The 17500-nt window shown below is 33.9% G+C and overlaps 1 protein-coding gene across 1 annotated transcript in view; it reads right to left on the minus strand.

The window, feature by feature from the left end:
* The window catches only part of LOC135209705 (uncharacterized), a 122919-nt gene that overhangs the window by 25193 nt on the left and 80226 nt on the right, over positions 1-17500 (minus strand). The window contains exons 6-10 of the mRNA XM_064242468.1: positions 14672-14797; positions 13072-13284; positions 9134-9282; positions 8067-8211; positions 3577-3707 (exon numbers count right to left, since the gene is read on the minus strand). Coding sequence (XP_064098538.1) covers positions 3577-3707; positions 8067-8211; positions 9134-9282; positions 13072-13284; positions 14672-14797 — 764 coding nt within the window. The remainder of the gene's footprint in view (positions 1-3576; positions 3708-8066; positions 8212-9133; positions 9283-13071; positions 13285-14671; positions 14798-17500) is intronic.

Below are 17500 nucleotides of genomic sequence, written 5' to 3' on the forward strand. Positions count from 1 at the left end.
TCCTCATTAGAGCCACCATGGATTATTCGGCTTTGATTTCTTAAGGGCGGAAGGGGACGAAGGCTGGAAATCAGAAAACTTGGCTATATCTAATCTCTCTCTCTCTCTCTCTCTCTCTCTCCTCTCTCTCTCTCTTCTCTCTCTCTCTCACTGATTCTTTGTATATCCTGTTTTACAGGACGACTTTTTTGCTTTCTTTCTCTCTCTCAAAAGAATTCTTTGCGCATGTTAATAGTAGGAAACCAATAAAAGATAGCATAGGTCCCCTAAGGGACAATAGAGGTAACCTGGCGAACTCAGACTTGGAAAAAGCAGAGTTACTGAATAAATTTTTTATTAGTGTATTCACAACTGAAGACACTACCTCAATACCGGAACCTGCTATTAAATATGAAGGGCCAGAACCACTGGACAAAATAATATTTACAGAAAAGGACATTAAAAACAAAATAGACAAACTAAGCAAGTTCAAATCTCCTGTCCCGGATGGGATTCATCCAAGAGAAATTAAAGAGCTAAAAGAGGAGATAGTGCCTCACCTATATAAACTCTACAGGAAAAGTGCTGTACAAAGAAAGGCACCAAAAGGATGGAGCCTAGGAAATGTGCCCCAGTCTACAAAAAAGGTTCAAGCGAAGAGCCGGGAAATTATAGACCAATCTGCCTAACGTCTGTCGTTTGCAAGTTTTTTGAGTCCATAATTGCAGATAGAATTGTGGATCACATAGATAGAAACAATTTGTTGTTAAACAGACAAAACAGATCCTGCCTATCAAACCTCTTGGAGTTTTTTCATAATATGCTTGGTATTTACGACAGTAGTAGAGCAAACTTACAGAAAACAGATGGTGAAGAATCAGAATGGGCAGATGTAACAAGCGGAGTTCCCCAGGGTTCTATCCTTGGCCGTCTCTTGTTTTTGATTTACATTAATGACATTGATGTAGTCTTAACTAGCAAGATAGCCTAATTTGCAGATGACACACACCAAAATAGGTGTAAATGCAGCAGACCCAGATGCAGTGGAACGTTTACGAAAGGATCTAATGAAAATAGGAGAGTGGTAAAAAAAATGGCAAATGCCTTCTAACGTAGATAAGTATAAAGTGTTACAAATAGGAACAAACAACCCTCATGCCAGCTACTTGCTGCTCGGGAATGATATTAATAGTGTAGAACAAGAGGAGGACCTTAGAGTCATTATTACCAAGGACTTAAAATCCACAAAACAGTGCATAAAAGCAGAAAAGAAGGCACAGAAACTAATGGGATACATAAAGAGGCAGTTCAAATACAGAAACAAGGAAACGGTGCTGCAGCTGTCCACATCAATAGTTAGACCCCGTCTTGAATATGCAGTACAGTTTTGGTCACTAACACTAAGAAAAGACATAAATAGATTAGAAGGAGTACAAGCAAGAGCCACAAAGTTAATTCCATCCATCAGGCAAATAGGTTACCGAAGACGACTAGAGAACCTGAGCATGTATGACTTAGAAACACGACGATTGCGAGGACAACTAATATAAACATTTAAAATACTGAAGGCATAACAAAAGTAGACAGTAACCTATTTACATTAAACGAAAACCAAACAAGAAATAATGGATGGAAATTAGAACAGAAGAGATACAACACATCCCATTATGCGAACTTCTTTACATACAAGATATGTGACACATGGAATAAACTGCCACCAGAAGTTGTAAACAGCAACAGTGTAGAAGAGTTTAAAAAAAAGCTAGTCAAAATCATTAGGACACTATGAATGCACAGTAAAACCTGCTCCTACAGATAAGTGAGCGCACAAGGTCTCCTCGGATGGACTAACAAGTCTTTGAGACCTAATCCTTGTAACTCCGTGTAACCCTCTCTCGCTCTCTCTCTCTCTCTCTCTCTCTCTCTCTCTCTCTCTATCCTGTTTTATAGGCAAACTACTTTTTTGCTCTCTCTGTCACTCTCTCTCACTACTTATTTATGTTTTCTGTTTTACAAGCAAACGACATTTTTGCTCTCTCTCTCTCTCTCTCTCTCTCTCTCTCTCTCTCTCTCTCTCTCTCTCTCTCTCTCTCTCTTTATATATATATATATCTATATATATCCTGTTTTACAGGCAAAAGACTTTTATTGTCCGTTGCAATTAATTTTCATCTAAAAAAAAGCATTAGCATGCAGCAATTGCAGTAATTACTTCAACATAATCTTTCACCAATATCTTCATGTAAAAAAAGCATTAGCATGTAGTAATTGCAGTATTTACTTCAACATAATCTTTCATCAAAATAACACCTAAGTCATAACTTACTATTTTAGTTCACGTTTCCCTCCCATTAATGTTTATGCTATTTTTCTAAACCATTATTATATATTTCTATGCACTTCGTAACCTTACTACATAAAGATATTTAGTATCTGCTCCAGAACCATTTCTGTGAGACGAAATGACGACACCTGATTGACTGATCGATTTATTTTTCCTTCTACGAACTTTCATGTCGTTAGCAGAACTATATACTATGAATTTCTAATACTTTGTACAACTTTATCACAGCAAGATTCTTAATTCTTAATACCTGCATCAGAACTATTTTTGTAAGGCAAAGGCGTCATACGTGATTGATTTATAAATTCATTTTTCTGTCACGAGTATTATGGTGTTCGAAGTTTTTTTATATATAAAAGTAGATCGTTCCCTATCATGATTTTTATGTTAGATATTCGATTGTCTTTTGAAGTGTTCAATATGACGCAACCGGATGTCCACTGATCCTCGTGCGCTGTTCATGAACGTAATAGGATTGCTGTAATCTATGAATAATAGCCAAAGGCTTTTATGGAGGAGATAAACATGTTGATATCTACACTGAATAACCCTCTATAGAACACTGGCAAAGGACAGGGAATTAACGTGAAAAAAATTCTACTTTGTTAAAATAAGCAGTTAATGCTTTTGGATTCACTGAAGCATAAAGGGTATTATGCTTCCTTTCATAAAAATGGAACTGTAAATGGAAACTGAGAGAGAGAGAGAGAGAGAGAGAGAGAGAGAGAGAGAGAGAGAGAGTCAAAATAATACTTCAAATCTTTCGTGACAGTTGATATTATTTCTGTTTCTTTTTACTCTTTTTTGGGTGAGAGAGAGAGAGAGAGAGAGAGAGAGAGAGAGAGAGAGAGAGAGAGAGAAAGTCAAAATAATACTTCAAACCTTACGTAACATTCGATATTATTTCAGTTTCTTTTTACTCTTTTTTTGGGTGAATTTTATTTTGTTAAGAGAGAAAGAGAGAGAGACTGAGAGAATCAAAATAATACTTCAAATCTTTCGTAACATTCGATATTATACCTGTTTCTTCTCACTGTTTTTTGAGTTAAATTTTTCACAGAGAGAGAGAGAGAGAGAGAGAGAGAGAGAGAGAGAGAGAGAGAGAGAGGAAAAGCTAAAATTGAAAGAACAAATAAAAAAAATACTGAAATCCAGACTCAAAACTATAAATCATAATTAGAGGTCAAATTAGACCACTTTCCATAACTCATCGCTAAAAATAAAAGAAATTCAAAGAGCTGTTTTAATCTTACCTCTTTGTACCACCCAATCTTCTGGACTGGAGGATTGGCCTCCGTGTGACAGTCGAAGTAAATGTCATCTCCTTGTCTAATGTGGTCTGGCTTCAAGGATGACCCGAGTTTGAGGGAGACTTCTGGGGCATCTGATGGAAGAAAATGGGAAATATTTAGGCATAATACATAATTATTAGGCGTTTAATTCGAACATTTACTAGAACGAATATACGATCTAAGGTAATTTTTCCTTCTCAGTTATTTCTATTGTCATTATTATGACTAGAACAGTGCTAACGACGAGTTTCTCCAGAAGTAGGAAATGTCTACGGTATATGAACCCCTTATTTCAGTTACCAGCCTAGTTACCATGTAACTCTGGTTTGCTTCCTAAATGGAAACTAACCCACTCACATCTTTCAAATGGACACCTTATTCTTTGGAAGCTTGAATTTTGAGTCAATGGCTCCAGAGGGCTTGATTCCTACGGATATGGTTCATGATAATAATAATAAAATAATAATAATAATAATAATAATAATAATAATAATAATAATAATAATAATAATACATCACAAGGAGAGAGAGAGAGAGAGAGAGAGAGAGAGAGAGAGAGAGAGAGAGAGAGAGATTTAGCTTTTGGGTTATAGATATGCATAAGAAAAGCTGATACATAAATATGTCGAGAGAAGAGAGAGAGAGAGAGAGAGAGAGAGAGAGAGAGAGAGAGAGAGAGAGAGAGAATTTTGTTTTTGGGTTTGTAAATCTGCAGTACAGAAGTTGATACATAGATACGTCAAGAGAGAGAGAGAGAGAGAGAGAGAGAGAGAGAGAGAGAGAATTTTGTTTTCGGGTTTATAGATCTGCATTACATAAGTTGATACATAGAACGTCAAGAGAGAGAGAGAGAGAGAGAGAGAGAGAGAGAGAGAGAGAGAGAATTTTGTTTTCGGGTTTATAGATCTGCAGTACATAAGTTGATACATAGATACGTCAAGAGAGAGAGAGAGAGAGAGAGAGAGAGAGAGAGAGAGAGAGAGAGAGAGAGAGAGAGAGAGAATTTGGTTTTGGGTTTATAGATCTGCAGTACATAAGTTGATACATAGATACGTCAAGCGAGAGAGAGAGAGAGAGAGAGAGAGAATGATGTGGGCTGAGGGCCAAACGAACGACTATCTCTCCATCGTGACCTCCTCCTGTTCCTCTGCACTCGGGCAAAGGATATTACAAATCTCACATATGCAGCCCAGCATTAGGTGGGCTCCCACCAGAAAAAGATCGGAGACTCAAAAGTGTTAGGAGCACTCCCTCAGATTGGGTCCCTCGGATAAGGAAGTAGAGAAGTAGTGGGTAGCGGGGACTGCGAGGAGAGGGGTGGGAGGGAGGAATAAGAAATCAGAATGCAGCGAAAAGGGAGAAGAGGAAGAATAAAACTGAATTACTGGCTCTCGTGAGACAGGAGAATATTGAATCAAGTCCATATGGGATATAGCTTTCCCGGGCATCAAGAGTAGTATATTGTCTCTTCTGAATATAACCGCAAAAGCGTAAGCCTTTTTTATATATATTTTTCTACGACATACTTGTTTATTCAGCTATCTTTATATTTATTTATTCTGTTACTTTTATTGTGTGCCAGAAGATATAGTTTTTAATAATCTGGATTTATTTATAAAAAGTCCTTCCATGTAACATAATATATATATAATATATATATATATATATATATATATATATATATATATATATATATATATATATATATATATATATATACATACATATATATATACACACACTTAGGTCGTGTCAGTGCTTGGCTGGTTAACATTCAAGACGTTATCATCAAAAAAGCTCCATGATCATCTAGGACTCCACCTCTAAGGGAGATAGGCTCACGGTTGTAATTATATATAGAAATATATGTTAATAATCTTCTGAATATGATATTCATTGAACTACTAAGTTAACACATGATAATTTATTTAAGGCAAAAATACTGATTTCTACTTGCAGGTACTAAACACCATTACAAAATACAAGAAACTGCAAAATCGCCAGTACCCAGACCACCACCCAACACCAGGTAGCAGTGTAGCAGCAGCAGCAGCAGCAGCCGCCCCTGGCAATGGCGGAAGCAATCCCCATTCCATTCTATCTCGGAACTTTCCCGGTAAGACCTCATCTCTACGATTATTCCTCTCGCTAAGAGGCAAACTTTATCGACGATGGGAAGCATTAACGACCAGGCACACACGATCCCTTTTCCACGCCAAAGCCTTAGTTTCCCATAATATTCATGAACTTAAGAGATGATGGCCTCGCCCAAGAACGGAAAACGTATGAATGGATAGAAACTTGGTCTCTGAAAAACATGTTTTTAAATTGTTTACGAGCCTTGATGTTTTTGAAAAAACATGTTTTTAGATTGTTTATAAGCCTGGCGTTTCCGAAAAAAACACGTTTTTTTTAGATTGTTTATAAGTTCTAGGTCATTCTCAATGTCCGTTTCAGGGCGATTCTTTCTTATAATGCGGTTGTTGGCTACTTTTTTTCGGGGGCTCATTTTGGCGATGAGTTTCGAAGGGGAGACTTCGCGTGTTGTGAGAATTTGTGTGAAGTTCCTAAAATTTTCATAGTTATTTTACATGTAATTCATTGCTGGAGTTCGTCTCATTCTTTCCTTCGTGGCTGTAACTTTGTTCGTATGATCGTCCACGTTTTTACCTTTTCGTGATTTAAATATATAAATATATATATATATATATATATATATATATATATATATATATATATATATATATATATATATATATATATCATTCGAGTTACAAATGTCCTTTAATATCTAATTCGCTCTACCTCGGAATTGATATATTTTCATATATGTACCGAAGGAGAATTTTTTAGTTGATAATAATTTTGTCCCCTCATGGGATCGAACCACCGTCCAGTGGACGGGAACGAAATCAGGACGGACGATGACATTATCAAGTTGGCTGACTTGATAACGTTACTGACCGTCCTATTCGTTCCCGTCCACTGGACGGTGGTTCGATCCCATGAGGGGACAAAATTATTATCAACTAAAAATTCCCCTTCGTACATATATGAAAAATATATCAATTCCGAGTAGAGCGAATTAGATATTAAAGGACATTTGTACCTCGAATGATATATATGAATCACGGTGATGTGATAATTATTCACACACACACACACACACACACACACACACATATATATATATAATATATATATATATATATAAATATGTGTGTGTGTGTGTGTATGTGTGTGTATACGTATGCGTGTGATGTGTGTGTATGTGTGTGTCTGTGTGTATCTGTCATAAATCAAACAAAACATTTGCTAAAAATAAAAGTGTTTTTGAAATATGTGAATTTATTATAAGAACACTGTAAGTTTTTTGTAATAATTGACAACCCAAGCTACTTTTTTTCACAAAATATATGAGATAATTTATAACTCACAATAAATTATAGACTATAATATATTTCTTAAAAAATATGTCTAAGTTTCTGTAATATTACAAAAGCCAAGGAACCTTTTTCATAAAATAAGGAAAAATAAAATATAATGTATTTCTTACATCACATCAGTTTACTAAAAAAATGTACTTCAAGCATATAAACCTGTCAACATTTTTGTAATAAGTGCTTCTAAAATTATTACCCAAATGTCTTTAGAAAATATCATTGTGTAAAAATGCTTGTAAATATATTGCCCAAAAGTACCTAGAACAACTATTATTTGTGTAAAAGTGTTCCAGAAAATATTCCCCAAATGCCCTTAGAAAAATATAATTGTGTAAAAATACTTCTAAAAATATTGCTCAAATGTTCTTAGAAAAAAAACATTGCTGTGCAAAAGTGCCTCTGGAAATATTACCCAGAGGTCCTTAAGAAAAATATTGTTGTGTAAAAGTGCTTCTAAGAATATTACCCAAATTCCTTCGAAAAATATTGTTGTGTACAAGTACTTCTAAAAATATTGCTCAAATGTTGTCAGAAAAACTTTGTTGTGTAAAAGTGCTTCTGGATATATTACCCAGTGGTCCTAATAGAAAAATATTGTTGTGTAAAAGTTGTTCTAAAAATATTGCAAAAAGGTTCTTAGAAAAATATTTTTGTGTAAAAGTACTTCTAAAAATATTGCCTAGAGGGCCTTAGAAAGATATTGTATAAAAGGACTTCTGAAAATATTGCTCAAAGGTCCTTCGAAAAAATATTGTTGTGTAAAAGTGCTTCTAAAAATTATGCTCAAAGGTCTTTAGAGAAATATGGTTGTGCAAAAGTGGTTCTAAAAATGTTGCTAAAATGTTCTTAGAAAAATATTGTTGTGCAAAAGTGCTTCTGTTATATTACCCAAACGTCCTCAGAAAAATGTTTAGTAAAAGGGCTTCTAAGGATATTCCCAACAGGTCCTTAGAAACAAAAGTCCTTGAAAAAAATATTCTTTTTAAAAGTACATCTATGATAACTTACGTGTCACGTTCAGGGTCACGCTGGTAGACACTGGGGGATCTGGAAGGGTGGGAGACGATCCAGTACAGGTAAGGGTGGCCTTGTTGATTTTGGGGCTCGCCACGAACCGAACCCACGAAACTGTATCGCTTCCTATTTGCCGCGTCTAAATAAATAAATAAATAAATAAATAAATAAATAAATAAATAAATAAATAAATAAATAAATAAATAAACAAATATTTAGATAATTCCCTTGAGTCTCAATTTGTTTGTCTCTGATGTAATGGCTCAGGATTACTTTATAGGTCTCATAAGGTAACCATATCTTGTTATTTCCAATTTACCTAGATAAATTATGTGAAGTCATGGAATTTGTGAAATAGTCAATAGTTTGGATACGAGGAACTTTATACTTGTAAATTACTTATTATTTAAGTGAGATTACTGAAGTAATAAAGTTACCAATGGCCTGGCTAAGAATGTATATTTGAAATACTCAGAATTCAACACAGTCATCTTTACTACTCGGAAGATGCTATAATGATCTATTCTAAGTTCAATTAAAAAAAGAATATGCCAACAACGTTTATTTTTTTGTGTTTACTTTAACATCACCTTATCATATTTATAAGAGAAATAAAATGAATGTCCTAAAAAAAAACTTGGAAAACGTTATTGTTCATGAACCATTCTATTCGCCTATTCATCTTCCTAACAGAATATATGAATAGATGAATGATTATTTAGTTCATCAGCTTCTCATCATACTTTCTATACTAATAGCATAAAAAAACAGAAAGCGTTTCTACCTTATCGCACTTTATAGAATGAAGAAACCAAAAAGATAAAATTTAAAAAAAAATATGGAACGTTTGTATCTTATCACATTTTCTAAAAATAATAAAAGTAAGAACAAACTTTGTGAAAAAACTAAATGTGTGTACGTTGTATATTTTATAAAAATACAAACAAATAAAACATTCTGATAAATAAGGACAAACATAAAAACGTTTCTAACTTACCTCATTATATAAAAAAAAAAAACTGAAAAATGAAAAAAAACCTTCAACCGGGAGACACACTTACCTCTTTCGACGTGAAATCCAGAGGTCTGCCATCGAGGTACCAAGTGATGTTGGCCTCAGGGTAAGCGCCTTTTGCTCTGCACTCCAGCCTCTCTTCCAGGCCAGCTCTTACTGTGGCCGAATCCGGTAATATGACTTTTTGGGGAGCCACTGGAAAAGGAAAGAGATACAGTTTTAGAACTTTTTTTTCATTTTCTTTCATAGGTCGTTCGTCTCTTTGTTAGGGAAGGTATTAAGGGTGTAAATGTTTTCTTAATCTATAATGTAATGGTAATGATTTTGCTGTTATTATTATTATTATTATTATTAGTATTTTGTTCTAAAGGGTCCACAATAATACAAAGTGTTAAGAGTCCGTGTATAATTCTTAAGACGGACTCTTAACACTTGGTATTATTGTGGACCCTTTAGAATATTATATATACTCTCGCGATAGAGATTTTCCCCCCTAATTATTATTATTATTATTATTATTATTATTATTATTATCTTATTATTATTATTATTTTATTATTATTATTATTATTATTATTATTATTATTATTATTATTATTATTATTATTATTATTATTATTATTGTAAAAATGGTTGCTGCTTCAGCATTATTAATCTCGTAGAGAGTCTTCTCTATTTTTCTGATGACAGCTTTCTCTCTGTTGCTTAGACTGGTGAGCAACGCACCAAAGGGCATCGTAAAATTGAGCCATTTTAGTGTTTATTATTGCTTAGAGAGAGAGCATTGTATAAGCAATAATAAACACCAAAATGACTCAACTGAATTTTACCATCCCCTTTGGCGTGTTGCTCGCCAATCTAGTAACAGAGAAAAAGCTGTCATCAGAAAATAGAGAAGACTCTCTACAAGTTTAATAGTGCTGTAGTAGCAACCAATTTTATTTTTTAAACAAAAACTTGCCTACGAGAGGGTCTCCTGACATATTATTATTATTATTATTATTTGTATTATATTATTATTATTATTATTATTATTATTATTATTATTATTATTATTATTATTATTATTATTGTTGTTGTTGTTGTTGTTGTTTGGGGTAAATAAGGACCAAGTCTTCATGTAAATCTTGGTATATTGTTGAGAATAAGATATAAACATTACTAAATTAAATAATTATATATATATATATATATATATATATATATATATATATATATATATATATATATATATAATTGCTGCTATCAAGGAAAGAAAGCGACAGTTAACATACTGTAGGGAGAGAGAGAGAGAGAGAGAGAGAAGAGAGAGAGAAGAGAGAGAGAGAGAGAGATAGAATGGGGATTTTACCTCACTCTACTGCCTCCTAGGTATAATATATTTCATTTTTTAAAAATATTACATCACTGATGAACGGAATATTCAGATAAAATAATATCAATCAGCTGGAAACTTTGACATGTATAAAAAGCTATTAAGGTTACAAGCGTTACATTAAAACAATTGCACTGAAGTAACATCATCGTAATATAAAAGTTATTTATATATGTAATTGTTTTTGTTGAAATGAAATGTATAATCTATTTGAGATATTAATGAAGAGCTTACATAAACAAACACGGCTGAAAAAAAAATCATTGTAATATAATATTTTTTTTAAGTCAAAGATCAAAAGTAATACATTTTTTTTATAAAGAAATGTATAATAAATTTGTAAGAAGATAATACCAGAATAACAGGTTTAGGGTCGATAAAAGTTTTGTTTTCGCCTTCGGGGGGAAAACTATTATATTTCATGGAAAAGACTGTTAGTATCAGATAGCTCTGACTATCATAGGTTTTAGGACCTGGAGAAAATAAAGCTAAAATATTCGCCTGTCAGTCGATCTTCGACTTTGAAATTTAGGTCAAGGTTAACGAAAGATATAAATGTAAAAGAGAAATTATGTATAATTTTACATATCGAAAGCACAAAAAGAATGATCACTTATTAAAAAATGCACTTATGAATATATATTTAACAAATAATATACATATAAATATTCAAGAAAGGCTTCTCATGCACAAACAATGCATACCAACAGCTTCTGTATAAACGTAAATTTGACAAGGAACGTTACATTTGCAATACACACATCAATAAATCTTCGCATATGAATTCAGATGTTCCATTTGCTCTTTGCACGAGGAGGTAAATTTGCATATATGTTTTTGATCAAATTATCAAGCGTCGTTTGAAATCCGTGGAACTGATTTCACCCAATCTGTGATGGCGGAGAATTTTCTTGTTTCATTTTTCTTCAAATTGTTTTGCCAGTTTGCAACGCTGTTTTTGTCAGGTTTTGTTTTGTGGAGAAATCAGGTGATATTCCTTTTGGAAAATGACAGATATTTAGTTTTAAATTTAGGCTACGTGGATAGATTTGTATGCATTGTTTATATGATTTTCTAATATACATTTTTGAAGTAGAACAAAATGCAAAAAAAACAAAAACAAAAATGATTATAACAATATTGTCTATAATAACATGATATTAAGCAGGAAAATTTTATGTTTACTGACATAAGACGAAACTTCTAAACTGCGTTAAATTGCATTTTGTAAAAACTGATGCAATGTAATTTCGACAACAGCGAAAGTTTCCTTGACAAACAATAATATGTTTCAAGAAAAAAATAAATCACTTAGCATCAAAGAGAAGACGAAATCAGCGGTTTGAAAAATATTAATAACAATAACCAAGGTATGGAAGAGGGAAATTTAATCTTTAAGTCCTGTTGACGAAGCTTCTCAGGATTAATTAAACACGGTAGACAGTGAAACGTTACGTTACTTTGGGAACGATGAGATTCGTAACCATATTGCCAGTTCGGTAAGAGATCTCTGCGCAGCGTCAAGGAACAACAAAGATCGAATACCAAAGAGATAGCAAGTGATATTGAAGATGAGATGGACGTGGAACATCTTGTATAGTACGATTATTTCACTGATGGACTCTATCAGGAAACATTTAGCAATGTTTGACTTGTGATTCATACGTATTTCATGCATTGCATTCTCGAGTTTTCGTTTTGTAAACTCCTTCAGACATAACTTTATTGTCATACCTCGAACACTTGATTGGAAATAAGTATGATTTCACTGAAGTCGCTTTGAGTCTGATTGAAAATGAAACAGTAATTATATTTCGACTAGTAAATCTTTAGGTGTACTTTCACTGAAACCCCTTAAAAATGTTGAAAATGGAACTAAAAAGTCTATATTGATAATTTCATAATTTTTCAAAGCAAGATTTAACCGAGTTTCCTTGAAAATCTGATTGAAATTTAGAATAAAAAGTCTATAGGCGATTTATAACTTTTAGGTATAGTTTCACGGAAGCCTTACACTGAAATCACTTAAAATCTTATTTAAAATGGACGAACAAAATTCAATTTTGTGTTTTAGCAAATTTAAAGCATAATTTTACTGCAATTCTTCGATAATCTGAGTGAAAATGAACTTGAAAAATATTTTCATTTAAGAAAGATCTCATTAAAAAAAAACAATCGAAAAAGAAAAACTAAAACGTCTATTTAAAAAAAAAATATTAGGTATAATTTCCCTTAAATCCTTCGAAAACCTGACAAAATATGAACCTAAAAAATCTCTTATTTCCATTAAGAAAACGTCCCAAATTTATAAAAAAAAAAAAAAAAAAAACATTCGACGAGGACCCACTTGTATTGATACAATTCTAGGTAAATTTCCACTGAAATCCTTCGAAAACCTGACATAAAACAACCTGAAAAAAAAATCTCTCATTCCAATTAGGAAAAAGTTCTAATTACAAAAAATATTCGACAAAGACTCACTGTGTATTGATAAAATTGTATGTTAATTTTAACTTAAATCCTTCGAAAACCTGACATAAAGCAACCTGAAAACATCTCTCATTTCCACTAAGAAAAAAGTTCCAATTAACCACTCCACGAAAACTCACTGTGTATTTTGATGTGTATCGTACGGTCGATGGGGGCTGACAGAGGATTGTTTTCGGACCTACAGGTGAAAGGTTGGCTGACCGACTCCCTGGTGAGTGGACCTACTGTCAGGTCGTTCACCGTTTCTGGGGGTCCGCTGCTACTAACGACGTAACTGCTATTGTCTAGTAGGATGATATCCTGCCACCACGTCACTGAGGGCGCTGGAAAGCCTTAGGAAAGAAATAAAGGAACATTTTTAGATACTCCTAGAAAGTATTGATGTTAGAGCTCTCCGTATGATAAGGAGGTATGGGGTATTGAATGGGGGATACCAGATATTATCATCATAGAAAAAAATGCTCATAGTAGCGTGAGTCTTAAAATGGAGAAACAAATCCACAGGTATGTATATGTACATAAGTATAAAGATAGATCTGTACCGAAAGCTTTCGGGAAACAGCTCAATTTCCCTTTTCAATCTCCCTTCTCAGACTGAAAAGGGAACATCGAACAGTTTCCCGAAAGCTTTGGGTACAGATTTATCTTTAAATATATGTACATATACATTACTGTGGATTTTTCTCCATTATCATCACCATTATTCAGAAGATAAACCCTGTCCATGCGGGGCGAGCTTAAAGGACCACTGACTTGAAATTCAACGGTTATGGTGTGCATTTGAAAGAAATGAAAGAAGAAAACAGAAAACACAGGATGAACAGAAATGCATATGTAAAAAGTTAATTGTTTTAAGGTGGTAATGCATTGCAACTTCGATAGATGTTTCAGAGATGTGTGAAGAGTTAGAGAGTTTTTCAAATTAATGAAAACTGGAAGTCAAAGAGTGAGTTTAAGTATCTGGAAGTTATGAAGCAGAATAAATAAAATGTTATGAATATAATATATGCTCCAGCGAGCACTGCCAGTAAATATTACGCATGTTTTGAAGAGGTCAGAACCCTGATCCTTTTTCAGGTGTCTTTATTGTCTGTCCAGCTTTCAACCAATAATGATAACAAGTATTGGAAACAAATATATAATATAAGAGAAACTGTCAGAATAACTAGTAATGTCAGTTGAGATAGGAATTCCACGAAAGACTGATATTGGTTAAGGATTGATAACTTGGTTTCAGTTGGGGAAATGATACTTCACATTTATTAGGGAAACAATTTAACCAGAGAGAGAGAGAGAGAGAGAGAGAGAGAGAGAGAGAGAGAGAGAGAGAGGCCGTAATGGCACACGATTCAAGGGGCTGGAGAAGTAGGGAAAGAGATTAAGGAATGAATATGGCATGAGCTAGAAAATCTTTCAGTGTGGAGTGACTTAACTCTAAATGTAGGGAAAATGGTACGTCTCAAAAGAAGGAATACAATTCAAAACACTACAAAGTTCTAAGCACAATCTTTTTTTGTGCACATACATTTTGTCTCTCTCTCTCTCTCTCTCTCTCTCTCTCCCCAAAAATTAAAGAGGCAATCGGCTCAACAGAAAATGACATCAAGTGACTGTTTAGAGCCTTTCTCGGACCCATTCTCTCTCTCTCTCATCTCTCTCCCTCGCCTCTCTCTTCTCTCTCATCTCTCTCTTCTCTTCTTCTAGCACCGCACAAATTACCTCCAGTGACGGTGCAAGAAAGATTGAGCATTTCTCCCTCGTGGAAGGGTCCTACTTCCGTTCCACTCGCCACTGTTCCCCTGGGCCCTGTCCCAACTCGAACTGTGGGACCCACGGTGGGGTTGGCTGGAAGAGAGAGGAAAAAAAAAGAAGTCTTTGAAGTTTTGCATCTCGGAAGGTGTGTTTGTGTGTTTTCTGTATGTGCGTGTATGTGTGTGTGTGTATGTATGCTTCGTTGCTATGATATCAAATACCTGACCAACAGAGATACCGAATATATATATATATATATATATATATATACGTATAGATATGCTTAAAAAATCACAGTAGATGCATGTGACTTTATTAAATAAGCGAATACCACAGGAAAATGATAGTCAGAAATCCAAGCGCTTTCGTCTTTACTAAGACATTGTCAAGGAGCGAATGAAATACAATTGGAGAGAAAGGTCTCAAGTACACAACAAGATCAAGAATACCAGATGGTTATCTCCTGTCCTTAGCAATATTTACATGGAATTTTTTGAGCCAAGACTCTTACCTAGAATTTTGCCTCAAAAAGTTATATGGTTTAGGTGTGTGAATGATATTTTCTGTATTTGGCCAGTTCACGTAAATCTCCAGGAATTCCTTAATAATCTCAATAATTTAGTCCTTTCTATAAAAGTTACTGTAGAGGAAGAAAGAAATTGTAATTTGAATTTTCTTGATGTAACTGTCCATAGAAATGATAGAAATTTCACCTTTTCAGTCTTTCGGAAATCAACTAACATTGCCTCTTTTGTTCATTACTACTCCAATCACCAACAAAACGTAAATTCTCTGTTTTTTCTGGGATGTTCCTAAGGGCTTTACGTGTCTGTAGCCCGCAGTTTATTGACGCTGAAATAAAAACTATTTATGATATTGCATTGAAACTTAAATACATATGAGAGATTTAGATCATCCAATTAACTGGAGTCAAGCAAGAACCTCAATCCCATGTAATGACACAGTTAAAAGGAATATCATTGAATCTTGTTCCACCAAGTCAAATAATAGAAATGTTCTAAATTTGAGTCTTGGTTTATTTAAACTTTCATAATGGAAAAAGTTGTAGATAAATATAAGCAACAAAATTAATATATTCAGTTTTTACATGTTTTGGACTATAAAGATACTTCGTAATTTCGGTTAGGGTCAAATCTGTTTAGGTTTGTGACCGTGTGATATCCGATAATCCTGGATTATCTCTTTTAATTTTTACCCTTTTGACAATTAACCATCTGGTATTCTTGACCTTGTTTTGTACCTGAGACCTTTCTCTCCAATTGTACTTCATTAACTCCTTGACAATGTCTGAGTAAAGACGAAAGCGCTTGGATTTCTGACTATCATTTTCCTGTGATGTGTATATTTATATATTACACACACACATATATATATATATATACATATATATATGCATATGTATTTATAGATATATGTATATATATATTTATATATATATATATATATATATAGTAATATATATATATCTATATCAGTTATATATTATATAAATATTGCATATAATAAATAAATATATATATATATATATATATATATATATATATATATATATTATATAGATATATATATATATATATAATATATATATATATATATATATAGGAAACATTTGAATTCAATCCCTAATTATCAACTTTAATGTGGAATTCAAAATTGATCAACTTAGACAGGATATGACGGAATTTTTACAAAGAAATAAAAATGCACCGAACTTTCTTCGGCGCAATCGAGTTTTATGTATAGCGTATAATAATCTATATGAATCTCCAAGTAGAGGCCTATGAAACTCTCAGCTGCAGCCCATGAAACTTTCAGCCATGGCTCGGTGGTGGCCTTTGTATTGGTAGTTATAGCGGTGCCAGACGCATGATCATGACTAATTCTAACCTGGAATAAAATGAAAGCTATTAAGGCTAGAGGGCTGCAATTTAGTATGTTTGATGATTGGAGGGTGGATGATCAATATATCAGTTTGCAGCTCTCTAGCCTCAGTATTTTTGAAGATATGAGGACGGACAGAAAAAGTGCAGATGGACAGAAAAATATCCATCTCAATAGTTTTCTTGTACAGAAAACTAAAAGGATAACATACAATTTCTCCCGTAGTGCCGTCAATGCACCTCATGCGGTGCACTGTAGGCATTACTTTAGGTTCTTTGCAGCGTGCCTTCGGCCACTAGCTGCAACCACTTTCCTTCCTTTTACTGTACCTCCTTCCATATTCTCTTTCTTCATCTTACTTTCCACCCTCTCCTAACAATTGATTCACAGCGCACTGCGAGGTTTTCCTCACGTTACACCGTTCAGACCTTTTTGCTGTCAATTTCCGTTTCAGCTCTGAATGACCTCATTGGTCCCAGCGTTCGGTCTTTGGCCTAAATTCTATATTCAATTCAATTCGACTTACGATTTCAAACTAGACTCAAATTAGATAACTGACGTTGGAAGACAGAAGGACATAGATGTTTAACTTAAGATTTTAATTAGTTAGTCTATTGTTTCCATTGAATAAAGAGAGAGAGAGAGAGAGAGAGAGAGAGAGAGAGAGAGAGAGAGAGAGAGAGAGAGAGAGAGAGAGCTGAGTGGATAGCACTAATGCCTCATCCACTTGAGCTTAAAAGCAGTAGCGGGATCTTTTGATGTGAGGGAAAGAAGTGACCTCGTGTGTCTTACGTTACGAAGCGTACGGGAACCTTAACTGGTGACAAAGGATCTACAAAAAGGAACTGAAAGTAGCAAACCTTCTCTTAGTCTGGAGAGGAATACTGATGTCTT

This window comes from Macrobrachium nipponense, chromosome 38 (assembly GCF_015104395.2).
Source record: "Macrobrachium nipponense isolate FS-2020 chromosome 38, ASM1510439v2, whole genome shotgun sequence".
NCBI classification, from domain to species: Eukaryota; Metazoa; Arthropoda; class Malacostraca; order Decapoda; family Palaemonidae; genus Macrobrachium; species Macrobrachium nipponense.